The following is a 25984-nucleotide window of genomic DNA, read 5'->3' as shown; positions in this document are numbered from 1 at the left end:
GGGGGGGAAGTGTAGCCTGAAACAAAGCCTTAGTCGATTGGATCCCAGATGGCTGCTTTTCTAGCCTGAAGTGAGAATATTGTGAAGTGGGGTCAGTCTTTGGTACGGCAGTTTTAATGTGTATAATTAAAGTGTCACAGTTGTAAAGCTAAAACCCTAAGCTTGTTAATTTCCTTTGTTGGGCAAGGAAGGAGCCACTGTTTTTTCATTTTTGCTTCCAGCCCTTTAATGGCTGTTACACATAGCTAAAGCTAACTGTAAAGCTCAACCTAAGTTGAACTGGGACTGTACGCACAGAATGTGGTTCATATGGGAGTTTGGGTAACATAGGAAAGCTCTGTTTCTCTATAAAGCTGTACCCAGCGTTCCTTGTAGGATATTCTCCACTGGTTGCTGTTAGAGTTGGTTAGGTGACTTTTAGTAGAGTTCAAGTATTTCCTTCTTTTAGGAGTAGGAACTGCGAAAGTGATGGAAAAAACTCCTCTAATTTTCCATTTTTTCCATAGAAAAAAAAACATAAAGAACTGATGTCAGGTGTAACTTGGGGGCAGCCTGGTAGTGAAACTTGATGTAAGTGCTTTGTTGCCTAACTGAAAATGTAGACAAGTGTAAAAAACACTGAGTGAGAGAACTAGCGGTTAAAACTTCTTCTCCAGAATCTTAACACTGTTTTATTGACTTCCGTACCAATAGTCAAAGGATGTGTGGTGTTTGCTTGCCTGTACTGGTTGATTTTTCCTATTTGTGCCAGAACTTAAGGCTCTGAAAGCTACTCATATTGGATCTGTGTGTCATTTTAGATACAAGGTTATTTATCCATGTCATTAATTTTTTTTTATGTGGATGGAATATGTAAACTAGTGATGAAGAGATGTTTTTATTTAATCTCATCTGGTAAAGTTACAGCATTACTGAAGTCTTCATAAGAACCCTTCATTTAAGGATGTTATCTCAAGAGGCAGCGGGTGAAGATGTGATTGGCCCAAAGTCACACAGTAAGATGGTTCTGGTGCTGAAAATAGATTTTAAGTCTCTTAATATGCAGTGTTGTTCCGAGTACCAGAAAATGGTTACTTTCTGTATAATGAGTAATTTGCAGCACAAATGTATTGATCATCCTAAACAGGTCTTGCAATAGTTGTTAATACTGCTACGGGGTCTCCTTCTCCCTTTTAATTAAAAGGGCATTCAGAAACTGATAATTCCATTTACAAACCAAAAGCAGAAAATGAGTAAATATTTTTTTTTCCTCCCTTGATACTTAAGATGCACTCTTCTGTTTAAACATGGTAGCGAAAGTTCTAATACTATAGCTTTTTAATAAGTGACATTATGGATCATATAGTTAAGGAAGGATCCCGATTTTTTTTTTTTTCCCTCAATGCAAGTTCTTTTCTGTGTTTTTCATGTCCTTGCCACTCTGAAGGAATCCATATTACAGTATTCCTAAATATTAAGGTACCTCCACATTGCTAATATTAATGAAGTAGGGGCATAGTTCATGGGCATGTGACTTCAGAAGAGGGCTTCACATTAACTGCTACAGGAGACTTGTGGCCTGGAGTGGTATTTGGAATTCCCCCAGGAAAGTGAAATGTTTAAGTGTCTGCTAAGACAAGAGAGATGGCGCTTTCTTTGTCCATGGAACTAGTACATTGCACAGTGCTTTGTAGAAGTGTATGTATAAGTGGGGTAAATGACATGGTGGAGCACAAGAATTCTTGTATTAACTTTTAATTCCTAGCAACTTTAACATGAAGCTGTTTGATAGTCATTCTGCAGAAATTCTTGCACAGAGAATTAAGGAATTCTGAATCTGAAATCTGGGACTGAAATGTGACTTTCTGTTTCCACTGAATTCTGAACTCTTCCCAGTGTACATTTTTCTTCACTTCTAATGCCCCAATTTCTTCAATTGATCTCTTTTTTTTTTTCTTTTTTGGTTGTAGGATGAACTTTTTCATGATTTGATTGAAGAATAACTGTTTTCATGTATATGTGCCTGTCTGCCTTTCATAGCACTCTGTGTAGTCTTGCATTCTGTGTGTAGAAACACATAGAAAAACAATTTCTACATATGTGAAACACAGGATTTCTGATTAATTCTGATTGTGGGAGCTGTAGCAATTTTATTATCCTAAGCACAAAATGAATTTGTGGTATTACCCAACTCCAGAAGCTATTGAAGTATTTCAATATCAAATAATAGTTAGACTTATTATTATAAATGAAGCTAAATCACTTAATTGGCTTCAGACTTTCCTGAGACTCAAAAAATCACTAAGACGTCCCTGTCTTTTTGTAAGTAGAAATGTGTTGGAAGTGAATTTGGCAAATAGGCTTATTACATAATTTGGTGCTCTACTGCATGCAGCTCCTAGTATTTTCAGGATATGTAAAGATTGTTTGATTGCCTTCCTGACTTTCTGTTGTTTATCTTTACTAGTTTCTGCTTTTTGTGCTGCAGCTTAAAGAAAGCATTGTATAGCAAAACCTTTCCTGGTATTACAGAAGTTGATTTTGTAGGATACATACCAAGATTCTTCATACTTACGTTATGAGTTAGCATAGCAAAACATCCAAGTTGATGCATGTTGAGAGCAGAAGACAAAGTTATCTTCCTCTAGATTCAGTATGTCTGCATACAGAGGACACTTGTTTTAGCTTTTAGTTTGACTCCATTTATTGTTTTAAGAGATGATGATGATGAAAAAGCATTTCACATAACTGGGTGTGAGTCAGCTGTTATCACAGTGGGGTTGATAGTGAAAGCTGAATGAGTCAAACCTGACTTGTTATCCTAAAAGATTGCCCCTTGAGCGTGATTATTTTACAGGATAGTTTAGCTTTTCAAGTATCGGGTTAAGGTAAGAGGAAGTGAACCTCTAATAGTGAGAACTTTTATTCTGGATACAGTTGCCTGAGAATGTTTCCATTGCCTGCCTTGGACAACATGTCAAGAAAATCTATCCCTTCAGCATGCACAGACAGCCTTTTCTGAGTAATTAGTAATTCCCAATCCTCTTTTAGCCTTTTTTGAATGTTTTGACTGCAAGTCTTTAGCAACCTTTTTTTATTCCCTTCAGTTGTTGATTATTCTGTGCCTTGCCTCATTTGTTGAGCTACAGTTACTGCAGTGTGTAATTGTGCTGTGGCTAGACTTAGCATTTTATGAAAGCATAAAACGAGTGAGAGTTAATTTAACCTGTCTTTTTCAGAATGTTGCATGGGAAGTCAATACTTGAGTTACGAACTCTGGAAGTCTGAGTTACTCTTGGTGATAGGGATCCTTCTCAGCATTACAGCTGTTATTTCTGGGAGGGTGGTGTGAGCAAGAGCAACAATTCTCAGCAATTCATGAAATTCTTGTCATAAGTAGGATATTTTAAATTGTTGGTTTGAGAGAATGTTTATTTAAGCTGTCAATATATAATAATGGATACATCTTTTGCATGCTGTGTTGTATTAAGGGGTAGTTTTTGAGCTAGCCTTAAGGTAAACCTAAAATAAAATATATTTTATTTTATTCAGAGAATTATCTGCAGTTCTGTTTGTCATAATTTAGTGTTCAGTGGTAATATCACTACTGTTTTAAGGTTGTACATGCTCTTATCTTGGTTTCCTTGACCAGTAATTCAGCCAAAACTTTTGGAAGGTCCCCATCTAGAAAGCAGAGCTACTCTTCTAAAAATGAAAACTCCGTGGAAGAAAGTTTTGAGGATCTGCTCTTGAAGTATAAGCAGATACAATTAGAGCTTGAATACATTAATAAAGATGAAAGACTGGCTTTGAGCAACAGGGAAGAAAATGAACAAGATGATGATAAAACAGTGGACACTGAGGACCAAGTAGCTGTAGAAAATGACAGTATTACAACGGATGCTATGAAAGAAGTATCTCCTGAGGAGAAAAATCCGGTTATAGCTTTTCAGGCATTCGAATTGAAACCTCTCAGACAAAAACTGCCTACTCCAGCTGAGAGGAGCAGATTAAAAAAAGTCAAAGAAGGAACGAAACAGTCATCACAAAAATCTGAAGTCACAGAATCTGGCCAAGGTAAATACTTGTAAAATTGTTTTAGCTTGTAAAGTTCTTTTTGCTTTCCATTGTTTATTCTATTTATTAGGTATTGGGGAAAATTTTACTTTAACTAAAATACTAATTTTAATTAAAATAGTAAATGTTTTAAGTTATAGGTTTAATGTACTTAATTCCTGTTTTTTGTAATTCAAGGAATTACAAGACTTGAAGGTTTTAATTGCTGTCCACAGCAGAAATCATTGGCTTTCACTTAGTTTTCCTGCTGTTTTTCCCTTGTTCTTTTTTGCAGAAGCAAAACATGGGGTTTTTTTTTTAGCTTAAAAGATAACATTTAGAGATATCTTTTTCTGCATTTCATCTTTGTTACATGGTTTCTTCAGTGTAACAAGCCTGTATGTGAGATTTTAACCAGAATTATTTTGGTCGTAATTGGTATTCATGAATAGTGAAGAAATCGTAGGCCAGAAGTATAAAGGATTTGTAGAAGAAACGTAGCTGAAGGGTAGAATAACTGTCTTGTCCAGGTAGTTCTGGACTGTCGGCCAAAGAGGGTAATTGCTCAGTTGCATGAAGCAGTTAGTGAGAAACAAGTTATTGTGTCCAGCTGACCTGCGGTAAAAGTCCTTGAGTCTACTTTTAAGTCTGCAGCAAAGTAAAGCAGCTAGCTTAAACTTTGTATTCTGAGGCTTCATCTGGTTCTAATAAGCGTTTGCTGTGGTTGAGGGTGTGCTGCTGGATATCACTTGTCATCTTATGTTAGCTAATTTGTCAATGTGTGTAAACTATCAATTTGAGTGGGAAGAGACAAAGCAGTACATGGATGGATGAAGAACACAGGTGAATAATTAGTAGGAATATGAAGGTAGGACTAGAACATTGAAAGTCAGAATGATTTATACATCACTTCAGGGTGAAACTTCAGAAGATGAAGCCTGTAAAGAAACCAAAAGAGAAAACTGATAATTAGTAGTCAAACCACCTCATTCTAGATATTTTTCCCCTTGTGTCTTTCTCATTATTTAAAAAAAAAAGTTCTGGTATTCTTTAAGATGTCTGTACTTTTTAATGGGAATCATGGGGAAAAACAACTGATCTTGACCATAGAAGAAAAACCAGTAGCCTGCAGGAAGAGAGCATAGCAAGGCAGGAGTAAAAAAGGTATTTAAAAAGCAGAACAATCTCAAAAAAATCCAACTTCAAAACTTAGAAGCACTGAAGTTGAAAGTGCAGTTCATGTGGTAGTGAAAATAGATGCTGTAGCACGTGCATTAAGAGCATCTCAGTTTTTGCACACTACTCAAATATATGACATAAGAATGATCTGAAAGCAGACAGATTATGTATGAGTGACTGTGTGTGGCAATGTAATGCAGGCTTCCAAAGTAGAAAAACCCAGCTGATTCCAGGTATTTCAGATTAATGTGTGTCAGGTGAATGTATACTACTTGATTATGCATATGTTAAGAAATCGGCAAAATTTGTTTTTCCTCATTATATTTACTTTTAAATAGCATACTGGATGTTTTTCCAGTCCTGTTCAAGTTGAAGAAACTTGTCTTAAAACTCAGGGAAGTTTATGTCTCATTCTAGAATTAATTCTCTGTGGTTCAGCTGCTTTGACAGAAGGTTTACAGTATTCGCTGCTTTCCTTCCCTTGTTGCCTGTTAGTGTTCTGCCAGTGTTTAAGAGTGTTTTAGCTTGTGTAGTATGTCCCTGCATATATCTGCATCACAGAAACTCCTGTACCATCTATGTGTCCCTACTTTCATCCTGTGGACTGAATGGTCCACTCTTTTGAATTTTCGTTTAGAATACATGTGAGTATTAGATATTATTTTTCTTCCTCTTGTATGTGTGCTGTTAAAAAATGCATGCATGTGCAAGCAGGAAGACATTTCAGCATTTGCTACATACTGTTTTTCTTTGGTTATGAGGTCTTGGTATATTTTAAACAGTGCCTTTCTGAATGTGACTTTTTGTAAAATGCTAGGAAGAGTAAAAGCTGTACAGAGCGCAAACTTATTTTCTACCAATTTGAATTGTGGGAAGGAATCTCTCTTTGAGAAAAGACTAATACAGGAAAAGATCTCCAAGCTTCTCTCTAAATGTTTATTTCCTTCTGATGCACGTAAACATATATATGTGGTTATATATAAATTATATAAATATAAAATTTTTCTATCAATTTTATTAATATCTATTAGCTATAGTTATAGTATGTATATTACTATGGATATATGGGTTTTGGGCATTCTAACAAATTAGTATGTCAACATCTTAATGTTTATCAGGAAAGCATTACTATTTATTATTAATTTCCATAGGATAGCTCTTTTCTATTTTCCTTTGGCATGAAATGGAGCAAAGGTGTTCTTACTGCAGCTTTGGGTGTTCATATTAAATTCTGCAAAAGACTGACCAGTTGCTTAAAATAGCTGCCAGTGGAATATGAGATGCTCAGGACAGCAGCTGATACGAGATGGTAGCATAAAACAGATGGCAAGAAGCCTTCTTTTCCCCTTGTCTCCAAATCTTTTTTTCTCTGCTTCTTGGGGAAGTACATGTCAACTTTAAGATGGAGAATTACTACAAAATGACAAATCTTGCCTTAGGCTTATGGCGTCATGATGTTGTGGATTTCATCAGACATGCCAAGCTTATATTGATGTTTGTTAATGTGCTCTTATACATACAACTGCTGTTCTGTTTTACACTATGTACCAATGCTACTGATAAAATATGTTTGTATGGATTAAATTTGCACAAAATTTTAATGAAGCGCTGTCTCATGAGAAACAGCTCATTCAATTATGTGGTATTTTTCTTTTGGAAGGTGGAGAAGGCAAAGAACAAACATCAGTGCGAAAGCTTAGCAGTTCAGATGTTATATCTGAAAAGGTAAGAAAGTATTCCTCTGTAGATGAGGCATAATTGCATTATGTTAGTCCAATAGCTTTTTTCCAAATTGCAGTCCAGAAATGTTTCAGTAATGGAAGCAGTCCATTCTTAAGGAATGATACCAGTACAGTAGGATTTTTAAGCTTTCTCCTGGTAAAAATTTTGGGACAGACTTCAAAAGGCTTTTTCAGAAAAGATTTAGTTATTAAATGACGTTTCCTGACTTTTTGTCTTATCCTTTCTTCTCTTTTCTTCTCAAGAAGCTGCTTGATGATGAGGAGGAGATGTCTGAGTTGCAACTTAGGCTTCTTGCACTTCAGTCTGCTAGTAAAAAATGGCAGCAAAAAGAACAACAGGTGATGAAGGAAAGCAAGGAAAAATTAACAAAAACGAAAAGTGTAACACAGAAAGTCAAAGCCAGTACAAAAGCACATTCAACAAAAAAAACTAGTGCTACAGGTAATAAGTTTAATGTTACTGAAATGGCTACCAATGGCATGACCTCTGAAATAAAAAATATTGGGCAATGAGCCTTTAATCCTTCTAAAACCCCATATGTCTATTCAAAGCTCTTAAAGAATCTAGGATTAGGGGGAACCATTTAGGTAAGGTGGAGTTAATCACAGATCTTTTTATTTAAAGCCAAGCAAGCTTTGAGAAAACAACAGACAAAGACATCAAAGAAGATACAGCAGCAAAAGGAACAAGACAGGCGTCAGAAAGAGGAAGACCAGAGGAAACAAGAAGAGGAAGAGGAGAGAAGAAAGAGAGAAGAAGAAATCAGAAAAATTAGGGACCTCTCAAATCAAGAAGAGCAGTACAATCGGTTTATGAAGCTAGTTGGAGGAAAGAGGAGATCGAGAAGCAGGGTAACATTTTTTTATACGGTGTTCAAGTGTTACATTTGTGATTCATGAGTGATTTCTGTCTTTATGACCCTCCTGGTTCTATATTCCTCCTTCACTGCCTCCCTTAAAAGAAAGAAAAGCTCAAAGCATTTCAGTGTTCACAATGTTTTAATCCCATGCTAGACAGGCATTACCAAACCTCTGGGTTTGGTAAGATCAGTTTTGCATGAGTTGAACATTTGCAAGTCAGTGGTAAAGTATTTTCCTCCTAAAGGTATTTTGAACATTGTGATCAAAGAGCAGTCTGTAATTGAACACAAACCAATCAACCAAACTTCCTTGGCTTTCTTGTCTTGGATTGCAGTTTTGTCTCCACATTTTCAAACTTTTTGTGTCTGTACAACTTCAGTGGCCGCCTCCTTTCAAAATGTAATCTGAGGTTTGGTTTCTTTGTAGTGTTTTTTAATTTGCCAAGGTACAAAATATGCCCAGACACAAAAGATTGACCTCATTTACAGGATGACAGAGTTGTGTCAAATTTATGAGGGAATACAGTTACTGCAGTGGTGATCATGCTGCACTTGTAGGTGGCCTTCATTCTCTGATCTTCAGATTGGCAAAAGGCACTTGAATAGTGTTCTTCCTCTAGAACATTGGTACATTACAGAAGAAAAATGACTGTGTTTCTTCAGCATTAATGCTTTCATCATGGAAGTAGTACAGCTGCTGCAGCTAGATGTTTCAAGTGCTTGGAGCTACTGATGTGCTGTAATGAGAAGTGAAACCACAACTAAGGGAATGGTGACTCCCTATTTGAGGTTATAAATGGGGCTCTTGTATAATAATGAGTGGAAAATAGAGGCTAAAAGTGTTTAACTGTAAACAGTAGAAATTTTGAAAGCTACTGAAATGTCTACTGTATGTGTCTGAAAGATACAAACTGAGGAGTCTTAAGAAGCCATATTTACCTGTTCTGCATATTTTCATTGTTCACTGAACATTGATTGGCAACCATATAGTGTTAAGCATTCTTTAAGCAGTCTGATTTATTAGTTGACAGTCTCTGGGCATGTTTTAGTGGTATGTGGTTCCTTCTGGGACAATAAAAGGGTTCTCCACCTGAGACATCAGTCTTAGAACAATCAGAACATATTTCACCTAAACACACAACGTTTTTCATAGTGAAGATGATCCTTGTGCAATTTTGTGTTGTTTCTAACAAGGGTTGTTCAAGTGCTCTTGGTAATTGCCATGACAGATTAATTCTCTTTCAGTGTTTCAGAAATATATAATACCATGGCATTTTACCAGATACATAATGACCTCACAGGTATTTAAAAATTGCTTCTAAGTATCATGACTCCCCTCATGGCAAAGAGATCCGTTTTTAAAACTGCCTATTCATTTGTCAAGTCACTACCTGCAATGGATTTGATTAAAAGGTAATCTTCAGTTTGCTCTTTTTGTATGAGCTAGGTAAGCTGTATATGTAAAGCAGTTGGAAGACAAAATTATAAAGGCCTGTTTCTAAAATTTACTTCTAACTGGTTTGCTCTAAAAGAATAACATAAGACTAACTAAATAAAATACACTTTTTTGTGTGTTTAGTCTTCAGATACAGACTTGAGATGGTCTTTGGATAAGCAGACTACAGATAGTGCTGCAGGCGTATATCAGCATGATAATTATGATGAAGTTGCTATGGATACAGATAGTGAAACTAACTCTCCAGGTAAGACTTAGTTGCAGTTTTCTTGTATGGTAATAGATAAAAATAGCTAAAAAGTAGGGAATGAGCTATCATTTTAGGAGGAAAGTCTTTCTTTTGAGATGCGGCAGTTATAGAACTAACATCTTAAGGTGAGCTAATTCCATCTTGTTTTAATGCTGACTTTTTCCTCTCCATTTCTGCTGTGGTAGTATTTTGAAGGTCTTCAAGGTTATGCTGTTGTCATTACAGTACTGTAGAGTTTATTCTTTTACATTCCCAAGCAGCTGCATAGGAAGTAAGGGCCCCAGGGTGTTGACTAGTTAGACAGCAGCTTTGCCAAAAAGGGCCTCATGGTCCCGATGGACATTAAGAGAAATGTGACTCAGCAGCGTGGCTTTGGGTGATAAAGGCAAACTGTGGCCTGGGTTATGGCCCTGTGACTATAGTGGGTGGTTGGTTGGAGGGGGCTGTTAAACACTGACGAGACTGCATCAGTTTTCTGGTTTCACAGTAGGAGAAGGATAGTGATGTACTAGCAAAGGACCTTTTTGAATAATGGAAACTGTTTCAAGCCTGTTTGTTCATAAAGTTCACTGGGGACTAGAACACTTTATGGAAAGAGAATGGAAGAGCTGAGTTTGTGTTGAGAGGAGAAGGCTAAGGAGGGCTTTTGCTGCTGTCTTCAACTACCTAGTGGGCAATTACAGAGAAGACAGAGGCAAACTCTTCTGTGGAATGTGCAACAGAAGGACAAGGGGTAACACTTAAAGTGTAACAAGATAAATTCTGGGTATTCTGTAAGGGAAAACTGTCACAGAGGTTGATCAAACACTGGAACAGGCTAACTGGAAATGTTGTGGAATCTACATCCTCAAATATACTTGGAACTTGACTGGGCAAGGCCCTTAGCAACATGACTTTGAGGGCAGCCCTGCTTTGAGCACCTGGGGCATATGCCTTCCAGAGGTCTCTTCCAGCCTAAATCATTTTGAGTTTGAGGTACATTTAAGGTATTCAGGTTTCCTTGTTCCATCTCAACATCTGGAGTGTTGAGAAAGCTTCATTAAACATACTACCTTATTGGCCATTTTTATTCTCTTGCTTTTCATCTTTCATCTTTTTTTTCTTTTTTATCTTTTTTTTTCCCTCCTTTCTTGTCAGACTTCCTTATAAAATAGTTTGGTAAAATACTGCACCTGCTGTTTTGGACACGTAAGCTACATGACTGCTGTTGATGAAGTATCTCAAGGTCTAGTCTTATGTTTCAGAATTCAGTATCAGCTGTGTATTTGGTCTGCTTCTGTCGTAATTTGTATTGTGTTTTTGGTGGCCGGTAAACAGGAGACTCTGTGTTGAGATACCTAGTTTAAGAAGGTAGATTCTTGCAAATTAAATCAAATAGGGCTGAAAAATTCTGAATCTTTATCTTAGTAGTACTGTTTGGCTGTACTTGCATTTTGTATGTAAAATAGAAAAAGGACAGATAACTACTCTTTTTATGTACATATATGTAAGAAATAAATGCACTGTGCTGTGTCTGGTGTTAACTTTCAGATTGGTGCATAGTAAAGTCATATGTTTCCTGCTATTGCATTGAATCAGTTGAAGTATAAGCATGAGTGGGTGTTTAGTAATTACCTGTCAGGTTTCTTACACTTGATAATTTTTTTAATTGTAGCTTCTTCTCCAGTGCAGCCTCCTTTCTTTGAATGTCCAATAGGATATTTTCCACCTCCAGTACCACCAATTTCCTTGCCACTGCCACCTCCAATTCCAGTAAGTAAACTTGAAAGGAGTGTGTTTTTGATTTTGTATCTTACTTCTAATGCTAAAGTTAGTATTAAATTTAGCTTCTATTTTTTGATACAATTCTCTATTTGGTCATTCCCTTGAACTATCTAATAGACTTATGGTTGCATTTTTAAAACTCTATTTCACCTGATCCGATTCCTGTTTAATGGAAGTTATCCCTATGGAATTAAAATTGGATCTTCATTGTTAGAACTATGCTGTTTCCTAACAGAATTGCCTGAAACACATAAGGAAAAATAATTAATTGGAATTGTTAGTGCAAGGCCACTTTGCCTCGTATCTCTAGGCCACGTGTGTAGATATGCTTATTTTCTGACTTGTTACCGGGCGGGGGGGGGGAACCCGATGAAAACTTGGCTCATTGCAGTCCTTCTTTTCAGACTTTGCATTTGGACTATATGCTGTCTGTCTGCTCACCTAAAGAGTCCACATGGAAATTGGATTACTGTGATGTTTTTCCCACCACTTTTCTTCACTGAATGATTGTTACTCTTTTTAGTAAAGCAGTAGAAAGTGGTCATTCCCTGCCATGACAGCTTCTGAATTTTTGACTGGGGGAAACTGCAACTTTGTTAGCTAAGACAATTTCATAAAACTGTTTAAGGACTGTTTTTTCAAGCAGTGTGAGCCTGTTTGGTCAGCCATATTTCTGTGGCTAGACTATCTCTGCTTCTGAATTCTCATTTACGTTTAGTTTGTATGTCTGTACTACTTTACTATCCAAATGTAACCATTATCGTCTTTGAGGAATTACTATCCGTTTAGCAGCAGCCTTTGAAAGTGATATAAATCCATTGCACTTTGAATTGGTTTTAAATTGAAATAATTTAGGTCTCAGTCTCTGCTAAATAATCATAAAGCAGTAGTAATTTTCATGTTTCAAACCATTGTTTTCCTTTTTATCTCAGCCTGTACCATCTTTGAGCCAACTTTACGTGGAGGGTATTTCTTGTGTTTCTCTTGAGCCACCTCCACCTCTTCCACCTCTTCCCCCTGAAGAGCCTGAACAGCCACCAAAACCTCCATTTGCAGATGAGGAAGAAGAGGAGGAGATGCTCTTAAGAGAAGAATTACTGAAGTCTCTAGCCAACAAACGAGCTTTCAGATCTGAGGTACTCCACTGGTTTTCAAATGTAAACCTCTAGATGGCAATCTTGACCAAAACTTAAATATGACCTGCGAAGTGAGGGTTACAGGCTTTTTTTTGTGCTGCCTTTCTGATGATTTTTAAAAAAAACCAAGTAATTTCTCTGAATTTCCATCACCCTCTGCCCCTCAGAAGAACCTGAAACAAAACCCACCCAGGAATCTCCTTTGAATTGTTAATTGCAGCTTGTCTTTTATTGCTGAAGGAATTATGAAACTTCAAGGTACTGAAAATTGAGTATGTTCAGGGGAATGGGGATTTTATTTTCTGGGAAAAATTTTTTTATTTATCAGCTGTCAATTAGAAAATGATATGCTTTTTTTTCAACCTTCTAGCAAAAGGAGTTAGGAGAGGCTAACTGTTTTGTTTTTTGTTGGTCTGGTTCTTTTTGGACTGAGAAGCAAAGTTTGTGGTTTTGAAAATTTAGATTGTTTTTGACCTCATTAAAAGGTTGCAGATCTTTTGCAGTTGACCTGTGAATAACTGGCATATTCTTGCATGCCTTTTAGATGTTATTGCAGATTTGCAAGATTTGTCTAATACGTTTGGATAGTCTACCTAAATCACAGTTCCAAGACATGTATGGAACAATCTTATTTATACTCTTTTAAAATAGTTGTGTATAGTGTGTATGTTTATGATTGTATTTTTGTTTTATTTTGTTAGGAAACATCAAGTAACAGTGGTCCACCCTCCCCTCCTGTTCCAGATAACTTGCAGTCTGTGCCAAGAAGCAATCTGTCCGCTGTCAGTATTAATACTGTGTCTCAGCCACGGGTACAAAATACAAAGTTTGTTAGAGTACCAAGGCCTCCACGAGCAGTGATCACAGTAAGCAAATATTGGTGCTTTCTATTAATAAGACTATGGATTAGAAAATGTATTGAAGTTGTCCTCAGTTCAAATAAACTTAAGGTCTTCTAGTGATACAGCACAGAACAGTGGAGCTTCAGTTAAACATTTGAATTATTAGTAACTTTGATAATCACCGAATAAACACTGGCACAGGTTGCCCAGAGAGGTGTTAGATGCCCCATCCCTGGCAACATTCAAGGTCAGGTTGGATGGGGCTCTGAGCAAACATTTAGTTGAAGATGTCCCTGCTTATTGCAGGAGGGCTGGACTAGGTGACCTTTAAAGGTCCCTTCCTACGAAAAGATTCTATGGCAATCCATTTTCTCTTCTAGAAAGAATCTGACAACTGAAGTAATAATTTACAGTTTAAGAGAGCATCAAAACATGCCAGCACTAATCTGAACTAAAAGAGGCTGTAAATATAGTTCAATTAATTGCTTTTCCAGATTAGCACAGACTAAAGCTTGCTGCTCAATGGTAGCTGAGCCAATCTAATCACTGTTTGTTGCCAAAAAAGAGGTGATCTTGCTCTTTCTCCTGCTCCTGGTCAAATGGTGTGTCCTTTCTTTTAATTTGGGGTCTGGAGCATTAGTCCTGTTGCTTAACTTTTATTTAACATGCCAAACTGGTAGAAGACTAAGCTTGGTGGGGGGGGAAAGTACTTCTAGGGGGACTTGAGTTTTTTCAGTGAACAGTGTGTGAGAATCAGAGCTAGAACAAAAGTGGTCGCACATGGCATGTCTGTGAGTGCATGTGGAAGACAGAGGAGAGAGTATTCTCTTCAGGCAGCAGCACACTTCGTTACATTAATTCAAGCCATATTTTGTAACTTGACCTTCTTTTGAATGGTCAAGGGAGGTATGTGCAGCTAGCATTTGGTTTGTGATGTCTGCAGTCTCCTTGGATTATTGGAAATGTGTTACAAAAACATACTTGCCTGTGTTATGCCAGACTGGAAGCCCATGAAATCTACTGTTCTATTTATGGCAGTGAACCATACATAGTGGGTAGTTTGCTATTATTTTAATAACACATCTTACAAAGATGGTTTGTTGTAGCTCTTTCCCATGCAGATTCTCTAATGAATAGCATAATTGAGTCTATACCTTTGTCTCCACCCAGTGGAAGGCATCTCTAATAAACTATTTTTTTTTTTTACTGAGTTTGGAGGAATATATAGTGTCTTTGAGACTATTATATCACTATCAAATCTAGCTGTAGCTGGCCAGCAGCTTTCTTGCGCATAAATACAGACTATATGATCACTTGGTCACCTGATGCCATAATGGAGGGGGGAGGGGGGGGGAACCTCACCTTAAGATGGTAGATACCTGAATGTTCCTTTTTTAGTCCCTGTAAGGTCTACTTTCCTTTCTGTAGGAATATTGTGCTCTTAAGCTTAAAGTGGATGTATTTTTTTTCTCTGTACCCATCTTCACAATCTACTTTAAATTCTAGATATAACTAAAGTAATTGTTCAATTTGGGCATGCTAATAAATCATTTCACATTTACTTACATTTTTAAGTGTTCTTACATTTAAATACTAAACCTATTGTGAAAAAACCCTTAAACTACCACATATTCTATTGCCCTGAGACTTCATTAACTGCTGTTGCAGAAATAAAGAAGAACATGTTACTGGGGAGCTGTTGGTTTGTTTTAGTAACATAATACATGTCTCATCAGCTGTGCTGTTGAAAGGCATTATGTAAATGTTAAAAAAACCTGCAACTGAAATTTACAGCCTGTTGCTAATGATGGTTAGCTTAGTTAAAGCTGACAGGTTAATACCTTATACTTGAACCAGCTAGCTTGGCTAGTGTCTTTTACAAAAATGGTTATAGAAACAAAGCATTTTGCGTTTGTTAATAACTTTTTTAAATAGCTTGGGAAATAAAACATTTATATATACAATAGGTGTGTGTTTTAAAGAACTTAAGGCCAAATAATTTTCACAGGAGACTAGTCACAAGGTATTTCTGTCCTCTGTGAAAACAATATCAATTACACCTGTTAGTATAAGCTTTTATAAACAATTTCTATTGAATGCTTCTGATTTTTAACTTTAGTATTTGGTATTTCTTATTAGAGCATAAAAAAACTTGTGCTCATAATTTAATTTTGAACTGAAAAACTGGTATTTTTTCTGTGAGCATTGTTGAATATACCCAGAAATTAAAAAACCACAAAGGTATAGAAAATGCAAATTCCTCAGGTTTTTGAAATCTAACCTCATAGTTTTGGGGTCTTGGTAGCTTTTCAGTGTTTGAGTGTATTCACCACATTTCAGAAGAGGTTTTAGACTTGGAAACCTTGGAGTTTCTTCTGTGGAGTTGAGGACCTCTGCATAGTGAAATATGCAGGTATTGGTTTGCCATTTCAGTGACATCTTGTAACTCTTTTTCAAAGTAGTCATGGACACTCAGGGGTCTGTTCACCACAGATTGAAAATATGTCTTACAACATTATGGAGAGATCTGTGTTACAGCTGAGACTGTGGTTCTGGTGCAGCAGAAGCTGATCTTACCGAAGGCAGTATGATGGTAGTTGCCTGGTGTTACTTTACTGATTGTTAAACACTTTGCTGAACCACATGAAAAAATAACACCTGGGAAAAAACACATGGAGAAAAGTGGAGTTTGACCCTCCCCACTGTTAGCTTTTCCCCTAGAAGAAAAATAGGAAAGGCAGTTAGAGACTGTTTACACAGCTGTGCCAAAAGCAGCTTGACAGCTTTGCTCTTTTAATACTAAGAGCCAGTGATAGGGAAGGGGTGTATTGGGCATCTGAAGATGAGAAGGGTGGGGTGCCTTGCCTGATTAATTTAGGTTTCCATGGAGTTACAGCTAGAGAATATTTGTGAGGAGGGGACCAATGCCTTTTTTTGTTTTCTTGCACCAATATAGATTGGAATTTCACATACCTGCTCTGTGGTGGTGCTGAAGTAGTAGATATGATCCTTATTTTAAGGACCATCAAGAAAGAGAATACAGAGAATATAACAAAAGAAATTATTGTGGAAATTCAGTCTTTTTCAATTGAAAAAGTAGGGGTGTGTGCCTTAAAAGACACTTGGAGCTTTGAAGAGGTCCTGTCCTGAGGTAAAGGTTAAGTGTCTTAACTGTAATTGTCCAGACCTGCACTGGGAGATGGGAAGAGCAGTCCTGGAAATGTGAATTGAGTTGCTTCTTGTCAAGCTGTAACTCCAGATCATTTGAAGTTAAGCTAAGTTGTCTGCTTGTTTCTGCATCTTTCTTTGTGCTGGAATTGGCAGTCATCTGATTTTCAGTGAGCTGTTTCTGCTAGTGATGTTGGCAAAAAGTGATTGATCTTGTTTCATCTGCCTGAGCAGCTCACTGTAAGGTCAGCTAAGTATAACTGTGTATCTGTCTCTAACTTTTTCTTGTTGCTATAAAACTTTTTTCATTCTCCTCACAGCTTCCAAAACACAAGTCTGTTGTGGTTACATTAAATGACTCAGATGATAGCGAGTCTGATGGAGAGCCATCTAACTCAACTAACAGTGTATTTGGAGGACTAGAATCTATGATAAAAGAAGCAAGGAGGAATGTTGAGGTAAACATTATCAGCATTTAATAAGTTTATGTTGTAATGATTTTGCTTTATATATGGAATTTAAACTTTAGAATTTGGTCAAGAAATATTGGATTACATCAGAAATGGGCAAGAGTTGAGTACATTACTCCCATCTGGACCATTACTTTGTAATTTGGATTGCGTAAGCTAATTAAAATAATTTTTTGGTAAGATGGCATCCTGAAGATAGAATTGGTGATCTATTTTGTTTTCATTTTTTCAATTAAAATTCAATGCATATTTAATTACTAGCAAAAAAATGGCTTAAAGGATCTTACTAGCCTTGAACAGCTTTACGTTTGTGCTGAAATGCCTCTTAAAAATAGTAGTTAATAGCTGTATTTTAACCTAGTGACTAGTATTGACTTGAACCTTGTTGTAACAGGCATCAAAAATCAAAGCCCCTCCAAAATCAGAAAAAGAAAATGATCCAATGAGAACTCCAGAGGCTCTACCAGAAGATAAGAAGATAGAATACAGACTACTAAAAGAAGAGATTGCCAGGTACAACTGAATTTAAATACAGTAAAATATATATTTTTTTTGTAGTCCTATACTACTCTATTTTTGCAACTGGAAGGAAAATCCAAGTTTGCAAACTTTTGCCATTACCTTCAGGTTTTTCTCCCACTCAATTCTTAGTAAGACAACATTGGAGTCTAAAGGAAGTCCTTGGATTTGAACTGACTTACAGTGGTTGATTGCAGTTGTGGAAAGTTCTTTTTCTTTTAACTTGAAATCTTGTCCTGCTACTTTTTTTAAGATTTGAAAACTGTTGTAAGTACACAACAAAGTGAATGTTGAAGCTACTGAGTATCTTTGTTTATAACATCTGTTTTAGTCGTGAGAAGCAACGTTTAATTAAATCTGATCCACTGAGGAACAATTCGTCCCCTGCAAATTCTGATGGTGAAGTTGATGGAATTGGGAGAATAGCAGTAGTGACAAAGCAAGTTACTGAAGCAGAAGCAAAGCTTAAGAAAAACAGGTACATATTACACTGTCCTACCTTGCTTGCTTAACAGGATGAAAACAGTAAATAATCTTTTAGAATATGTAGCATTTAAATTACAGCAAATGATTGGTTTTCTGTTGTCTTGAACTATTCAGTCTCGATTTCTATTGCTGTACAAAAGGAATTGTGTTGTAGTGCCAGTGTGGTGTTTGGTGGTAACTTAAGTATGATTTGTCATGCTAACAGTTTTCAGCTGTGTTTATGTTCAGTGAATATAGAATGTCATCTGTGCCACCTAATGACTCTGAAATAGAAAAAATGAACGTGCCTTTCACTACTCAGTACACTTTGAGGGTAGCATGTTTCAATGGGATATGCCTGATATATATAAATAAGTGTTTCTGCAGAACAGGTATGCTGTTTGAAGCTTTTCCTGTATGCCTTTTCTCTTTAGGCATACCTCTTCCATGTTTCTCGTGCTTCCTCCAAGTTACTGTGGAAAATAAGTGCTTTGCATCCTTCTTCTCTGCTTCTGTTGCTGCTTAATTATCTCTGTGTGGTCTTGTGAACAAACTAGTTGGTGGTCAGACATCAATTGAAGGACATTCTTCCCCCCTGCCTTTATTCATACCCATCCATCTAAGTCTTTATCTTCCTTCCTCTAATGTATAGCTTTCTGTACTTAATTACTCTGCTATTATGCCATAATGCTGTGGCTTGTAGTCTACTAATGTGTGTATGTGCTCTAAGGAAGTATTGGGTTGTTACTTAACAAAAGGCAAGAACGTGTATTTTGGATGTCTTAATGTTAAAAACAGTATTAAAGATACACCACTTGCTTACCTTCCTCTATCTTCATAATTTGAATGTTTTATACTGTCATGCTGAACTTCGGATACTGAAATCTGCTGTATGTGCTACCAATATTTATTGTCTCATGGGTGCTAAGACTATCTGGAGAAACTTAGTCTGTTTTTTGTTGATAAGTGAAAAAGAGCTGGGTTCTTAAATAACTAGGTTTTCAGAGGAGCGGTGATAGTTCTGAGAAAATTCCCTTTGGAAAAAATCATGTTACATGGATTTTCTACTTCTAGACTGCTGTTGATGAAGGATGAATCTGTCTTGAAACATTTGTTGCAACAAGAGGCCAAGAAGAGAGAGAATGTTCGAATTGCTGAAAATAAAATTAACAAACTGGCTGAACAGCTGCAGGCAACAGAGAAGATCTTGAATGCTAATAAGATGTTTCTCAAGAAGCTTCAGGAACAAGTAACTTTAATTTTGAAATGTTTCTGTTTCCTAGAGCTGGAAGTCTTGAAATGGGAAACCTGATTTTTGGAGGCAGTAGACTTTCTTTGCATTAATAATTAATTAATTCCCATGTATTTTCTGATTATATTTTATTATGTGGTCATATCTGAAAATTTGCATCTTACCGTAGAATTTCTTTTTTCAGATTCATAAAGTTCAACAACGAGTTACAGTAAAAAAAGCTCTGACATTAAAATATGGGGAAGAACTTGCTCGAGCAAAAGCAGTAGCAAGTAAGGAAATTGGGAAACGAAAACTGGAGCAAGATCATCTTGGAGTAAGTCTTTTGCATGTTTTTAAACCACACTGTACAATTTTTGATTGGGAAACTTAGTTCAATGGAATTTCAGGAAAAAAGGAAAACATTTCAAAAGCACTGTACGAAGCTCTGTTCGTTTCCTGTATTTTTGAGAATGCAACAGAAAAAACATTAATTATTTTAAAAGCTGCTACATTTCTGTGCCAGGGGAATGTCATTAATAAATATTTAAATTTATATAAATAAATTAACAAATACTATTTAAATAAGTAAATAAAAGCTATATGCCTGTGAAAGAATGAAATACTTCACTGTCTGTAGATATTACTGATCGTGTTAAAACTATCTCGTAAGATGCTAAAGAGGAGACCTGATCTTGTTTTTCAAAACAAAATACAGAAAAACAAGGTGAAAATACTTTTTGTAAACTTTTTGTTTTTGTGTTTCTGCCCCCAACACCACTGTTTATACTTGTTTTATAGCTCACCTTTTACATGTGGCCAGAACTTCTGTTGAAGCCCCATACATGACATAGGGTAGTTGTTATCAAAAAACCTGCAAACCTGCCAGGTGAATTGTGGCAAACTCCTTTGTGGTTTTTCTGCTGTTTTTTGAAATTTTCTGGCAAGAGTTTAAAATACTTTTTATAAACTCTAAATTAAATATCTTGCCAATGTTTCATTTACCTCCTGTCAATAGATCAGTAAATGTGAAAATGAAATAAAGGGAATTTTTTTCCTTTTCAGCCAAGCAAAATGTTGAAATTGGAGAACTCCCCTGCATCAAGTCCAAAAAAGCATTCAGCAGAATTGATTGCACTAGAGAAAAAACGACTACAGCAACTAGAGTATGAATATGCTCTAAAGATTCAGAAATTGAAAGAGGCCCGCGCACTTCAAACCAAGGAACAATCAAATATTGCACCTCATGCAGAAGAGGAATCTGAATTTGCATTACCTCAGCCATCACTTCATGATCTTACACAGGATAAATTGTCTTTGGACAGTGAAGAAAACAACTACTTTGATGATGAAGTTCTGTCTAATTCAAACCGAGAACGAAGGAGATCTTTCAGAGAATCTAATTCTTTCACTAAGCCAAATCTTAAACACATGGACACTCCAAAACAAGAAACTATAAACAAAATTTCTAAAAAGGCATCAGAGGAGCCTGAGCTGTTCCTTGGGTTGAATATTGATGAACTGAAAAAACTTTATGCTAAAGCTGACAGCTTGAAAGAGCTGCTAGTGAAAAGTACTGCCTTTATAGTACCTAAGGAAGATCTGTTGTGTGGTCAGGTAAATGCTTTAACACTAAACATGAAGGTTGTCTCTATTAGGTGGTATTGCAATTGCTATATACCTGTTTATCTGTTTCCTAGGAAATTTCAGTGGACATGGATTTTGTTACATCACAAAATAAACAAACTGAAGTGAAACCATTTCCATTTGGACCGTATCATAGTCCTCTTCTAGTATTTAAATCGTACAGGTATGAAGACTGTAGCAGCTCTTCGACTTCTGTGTATATGTGTCCTTGTTCAAGTGTTCTTCACTGCTCTTCCTTGATACCCAGGCATGTGCAGAAAGACAAGTTGCAGTGAGAAACTTGACTGTCCTGAAACAGTTTTGTCTGATTTAGGGAACCTAATGGTTTTAGTTATTTTTCTGGTATGCAGGAGTCCCTTGCTTTTGTGCAATAGGCTGCTTTTACATTGTATTGCATACTGTTCCCTGCAACTAGATTGTTTGGTATAACCAAATGAAAAAATAATAGTTACGCATTTGAAGACAGGATTTTTATGTCCAATATGAAGCAATTTAAAATCCAGGAAAAAGTGAACAGAAGCATATTTCAGTTACGTAGTCTTTAAACTTGGCTAGGATTTACCTTGTCTGAGTTGAAATTGAGCCAATCACCTGTCTTTGGATGCCTGCTTAGTGGAAAGAGGCATGCCCACAGTGATTCACCTTGACTTAAAGTAGGGACCTGCAAGCGTAATCAGTTTGACACATCTGTCTTTGGACTAAAGAGAGCTTTGTTCCTACACATTAAATTTTAGAGAACAAAAGTCTGGAATTTAAACTGGAGCAGTTGAATCCTACCATGTGCTTCAGGTTTTTTATTTCTATACTCTTAAGTAGAGGTAGAGGATGCTATCTTTACAGGAGTATTCATTTTAACTTCTCTTAGGTTATGGCTTCAATTCCTTAAGGAGATAGAGATCCCAAAATTGACATTGTCAAACTTTAGCTAAAGATTTAAAAGAAGCATTAGTCTGCTCAGGTCAGACTGTTTTTTGGTTGTTTACACATTTTAAAATCTGATGTGGATTTCTCTCACTGTTTTTCCACGTTCATCTTCAATGGTTCTCTTTATACTTCTGTTTGATCTTATGCGACAAGAGCATGAGTGCGGTTTTTCTAGAAATAAACTGAAATTCAGTTTCAGTTTTCTTTCCCTACTGGGTCATTACTACGCTTTCGGTTTTTATATCAGTGAAGTTCTGCACCTAAGAGAGAAGAGAATGCTAGAACAGAATCTGTTTAGATTGAGAAGCACTGTTTTGTTACCTCCCTCTCTCATTGTTTTCACCTTCCTCTTCACTCGTAGGAAATAATGAGATTTCACACATAAAAAGTGATTATTTCTTTGAATGTTTTGTTCTGTAAAACTGATGTCTTACCTTGTACACTTTGTAACAATAATTCACTGTTTCATTTTAGGTTTAGTCCGTATTTCCGAACCAAGGAAAAACTGTACCTCAGTTCAGTAACGTATAGCAACATGATTGAGCCAAAACAGTGTTTCTGCCGTTTTGATTTAACAGGCACATGTAATGATGATGACTGTCAGTGGTGAGTTCTTTTTAATTTTGTTCGTTTGAACTAAACATCTCTTCTAGATGTCTAACTCAGACCAAAATAGGCTTTTTTTTTCATTTCTTAAAAAGGTCTGGATTTATGACCCTATACACAAGTTCTAGAAAAGAAAGTTACTTTTAATACCCTGTTGCTGATACTTGATTGCAGGAAAAAACCCTTTCATCTAAGCCATGAAGAAAGGAGGCTCTTTAGATGTAAACTTAGAAAAGCTGTATAGATGGTTAGAGTATGTTTTACCTTTTGGCTGATTTGTAATTCAAATGGGACTCCTCTTGCTTTATAACTTCAGCATAACTTCAGACCATCATGGAACTTCAGGTAGTGGTTGATACTGTTAAGCACACTAGAGATGTATCATGTTGCTAACTGAAATAAAGTGTGTACCAAATATTATGCGATTATGTAAAAAAACCCCAAAAACATATTGTAGTAGTTGAATTCTAGTTTTCTGAGAAAATACTGGCTAAATTTTGTTTCTTTGAAGCCTGGTGTTAAATTATACTACAAATAGTTTGTTAAACAATGTTGCACAGTATATTTAAAAAGTTGGTACAAGAGCAAATGGATATGAATTAGTTGGGAATAAACTCAATTTGGAAACTTCTAGCTACTGGAAAAATATAATAGGCGTGGACTTAAGCTTTTTTTTTTTCCCTTTTCAGTGGCAGACAGCTTTTTGAATCTGCTTTTAACTGTTACCATCAAACCATAGTTTGAATCTTCTAAGTACAAAGTGATACCTAATACTTCTAACTATCCTGTTAGAACTGGAAAGGTTTAAATACTGTGTTTTCGTGTTAGCGCGAAGTGAGTGTGTAGAGGTTTATATTAAAGAGTAAGGCTATAGTGAAATAATGAAGACTAGGATTAAGTTACGGATGCAGGCTTAAGTTTAGAGAAGACCCAGACATACTTACCTGAAATTTCAAAGCAGGCTATAGTATTTTCTGTGGGTATTGTTTTCTTTATGCCTCACCCTAGTGTGTACTAAAACCAACTTTCTAATTACAAGACTTATTAAATTGTTGCTGTGATAAATATATTAACTGCTTATTTGTTTGTTTTAGGCAGCACATGAAAGATTGCACTCTTAGCCGTAAGCAGCTGTTTCAGGATATTCTGTCTTACAACTTAGAACTGATTGGCTGTTCAGAAAAAAGCACCGATGAGGAAATTGGCACTGCCACAGGTTTTTAAGAGTCTTTTGTTCACTTTTTGTATTCAAAGATTCATTTCTGGAGGGAGTAGCTTTCATGAAAAGCTCTGGGTGCAAGGACTTTGATGTAAAGCAATGTGTAAGATACAGCTTAAAAAACCCCAACCAAACAAAAAAAAACCCCAAAACAAACACCAAAAAACCCAACAAACCAATGTTTCTGCAGTTGTCCAGTTCAGTCCTTTGTAGTGGGTAGTTACCTTGGTGTCTTACAGGAAGAAAAAATAATTGATCTGTGGAACATTTGACTTAAAAAAAAATGTTGCTGGGATTCAGGGGATTGGGGAGCAGTGGGCGTGGAATCTTTCCCTGTCCCCTTCCTCACTTTATGTAACTACTGGACTGGTCTGTTTCAGTGGAGCTGGAATTTTATAACAATGCTGTTGCCATATAGGCAAGTTGCCAAACAGAACTTTCTCAGTTTTTCATTTCTTTGTTCTAGCGTGTTAAATTACCATACCTCTGGAAGCAGTCATATTTTATGAATTCAGCATAGGTTATGCTAAACTGCTGTTAAGTTACCTATCAGTTTTCATTTATGTGTTTACCAAAGATACAAATATTCACATTTCAGAAAAATATGTTGAAAAACTTTTTGGTATAAACAGAGACCGTATGTCAGTGGATCAGATGGCTGTTCTTCTGGCCAGCAATGTCAACGAGAGTAAAAGTCACAGTAAGTAACTTGATTAGATTAAATACAATATAAACTTTTAAAGTTGTATAAGTCATCATCACCTTACTGATTTTGTAAACCAAGTATATTTTTTTGTTGCTTAGTTTATTTGTCACAGTATTCTAAATTCTGCTTATTAAAGGCAGGTAAATTAAAGGCAGAGTTTGTTTTGAGGCAATAATATAATTGTTTTGGAGTCCAATTTGAAGAATTGACTTATGCATTTGAGAGTGATAGATTTTAAATAAGTAGTGTTAGAACTTACATAACTTATACACTTGTATTGCACTCACAGAATGTTTTTATCTGATCTTTATTAGCAAAGATGTTTTAACTTTGAATACAGGAAAGTAAAAGAATTTGCTACTTTGCTTGTTTACAGCACCTCCATTTACAACATGGAAAGATAAAAGGAAATGGAGGCCAAAGTACTGGAGAAAACCTCTGTTAGATAGTAGCAGCAGTGAAGAGGAACAGTTCGTTGGACCTATTAAATATGGTAATCTGGATGTGTCGCATCCATTAAAAGAGAGTACTGGGGGAAAATACCTACTAATCTCTTCCCAACACCTAATTTTTAAAGTGGTTCTTAAGAAAACCAATGCTTTTAATAGCTCCCTTGACTTCATGTTTCCTGCATGCAAACTTAATCTTGCATACATTTTTGTGTAAAGTTTGACCTGAATTTTTAGATTTTTTTTTTTCCCTTAAATACAAATGTGTGACGAAGTTAAGGTGGAATTTCTACTTGCCTGTTCTTTAAAGAAACATAAGGAACTATTTCCCTTAAGTGTTTGGTTTGCCCATAGACCATTGGGGTTTTTTTAAATTCTTGCTTTTTTCCCCTCCCAGAACTATAAGTAGTCCTTCATGTGTTTGGGCATCTTAAATTTGTACAGTTAGTATTTGGTGTTGAGGTCAGGAGTTAAAAAAAGCTGCTGTTAAATGGCATTTGATACTTGAAAGCTTGCTAGAGTGTCAGCAACCTGGCAGTTTCACATGTGACTCATGCAAGTGGGAGCTCTAGGATTTGTTAGCAAATCCTGTAAAAAGGACTTCTAGAGACTCAGAATTGAGATAATTAGGTAGCATTAGGAAATAGACACATCTGACAAAGAAATTTAACTGCCTTAATTGGTGTCTGTTGATCAAAGCAGCCTTTTACTGCTATTTCTTTTTTGCTTTTGCATTTGAAGTATAACCAGTTTTCTACAGATTACACATTTCTAACTTTTAGAGGATGTTGAAATAACCATATTTTGCTCTGGTCAATGGCTATACATAAAACATAAATGCAACATCTTGTGTGAGTTCTAATCTTGCAGGTCACTTCTCGTTTGAAAAGACACACTGTTTTAATTTTTTTTATTTGCAGCCCATCCCACAGAACATAAAAAAAGAGTTCCAGCTCTTGATGCCGTGGTGACTCCAGATGATGTCCGGTATTTTACAAGTGAGACTGATGACATTTCCAACTTGGAGGCAAGTGTCCAAGAAAACCCCTGTGATGTACAGCTTTGGATTAAACTTGCATACAAATACTTGAATCAAAATGAAGGGTGAGTCTCATACATTTTACATCTACATTTTTGATTTTGTGCTTTTGTGCTGCTATAATCCAAGTTTCCTTCCAGATGTTGAAGAACTTTCTTCAACAATGCCACAAATAATTATTACTTAAAAGCAGATTAAAAAAATAGATTAGACTTCCTACTGTATGCAGTACAGTATGTGAATAATACATTACACTGACAGTTTATCTTTGGGTAGG

At 36.2% G+C, this 25984-nt stretch overlaps 1 protein-coding gene across 1 annotated transcript in view; it reads left to right on the top strand.

Moving 5' to 3' along the window:
* ZFC3H1 (zinc finger, C3H1-type containing) overlaps positions 1 to 25776 on the top strand; it is a gene marked incomplete at its 5' end in the record, with an annotated part of 26104 nt that extends 328 nt beyond the window's left edge. The window contains 20 exons of the mRNA XM_010284321.1: positions 3640 to 4056; positions 6875 to 6939; positions 7200 to 7398; positions 7582 to 7808; positions 9396 to 9519; positions 11177 to 11274; positions 12219 to 12422; positions 13124 to 13288; positions 16753 to 16890; positions 17297 to 17415; positions 17753 to 17899; positions 18961 to 19135; positions 19323 to 19454; positions 20183 to 20734; positions 20818 to 20927; positions 22163 to 22294; positions 23389 to 23510; positions 24112 to 24213; positions 24596 to 24712; positions 25589 to 25776. Coding sequence (XP_010282623.1) covers positions 3640 to 4056; positions 6875 to 6939; positions 7200 to 7398; positions 7582 to 7808; positions 9396 to 9519; positions 11177 to 11274; positions 12219 to 12422; positions 13124 to 13288; positions 16753 to 16890; positions 17297 to 17415; positions 17753 to 17899; positions 18961 to 19135; positions 19323 to 19454; positions 20183 to 20734; positions 20818 to 20927; positions 22163 to 22294; positions 23389 to 23510; positions 24112 to 24213; positions 24596 to 24712; positions 25589 to 25776 — 3533 coding nt within the window. The remainder of the gene's footprint in view (positions 1 to 3639; positions 4057 to 6874; positions 6940 to 7199; positions 7399 to 7581; positions 7809 to 9395; positions 9520 to 11176; positions 11275 to 12218; positions 12423 to 13123; positions 13289 to 16752; positions 16891 to 17296; positions 17416 to 17752; positions 17900 to 18960; positions 19136 to 19322; positions 19455 to 20182; positions 20735 to 20817; positions 20928 to 22162; positions 22295 to 23388; positions 23511 to 24111; positions 24214 to 24595; positions 24713 to 25588) is intronic.
* Positions 25777 to 25984: the final 208 nt, after the last annotated feature.

The sequence above is a fragment of the Phaethon lepturus genome, unplaced genomic scaffold (genome assembly GCF_000687285.1).
Source record: "Phaethon lepturus isolate BGI_N335 unplaced genomic scaffold, ASM68728v1 scaffold47023, whole genome shotgun sequence".
Lineage (NCBI taxonomy): Eukaryota > Metazoa > Chordata > Aves > Phaethontiformes > Phaethontidae > Phaethon > Phaethon lepturus.
Note: the sequence above shows the minus strand (reverse complement) of the source record. Positions and strands in the feature narration are given on the sequence as shown.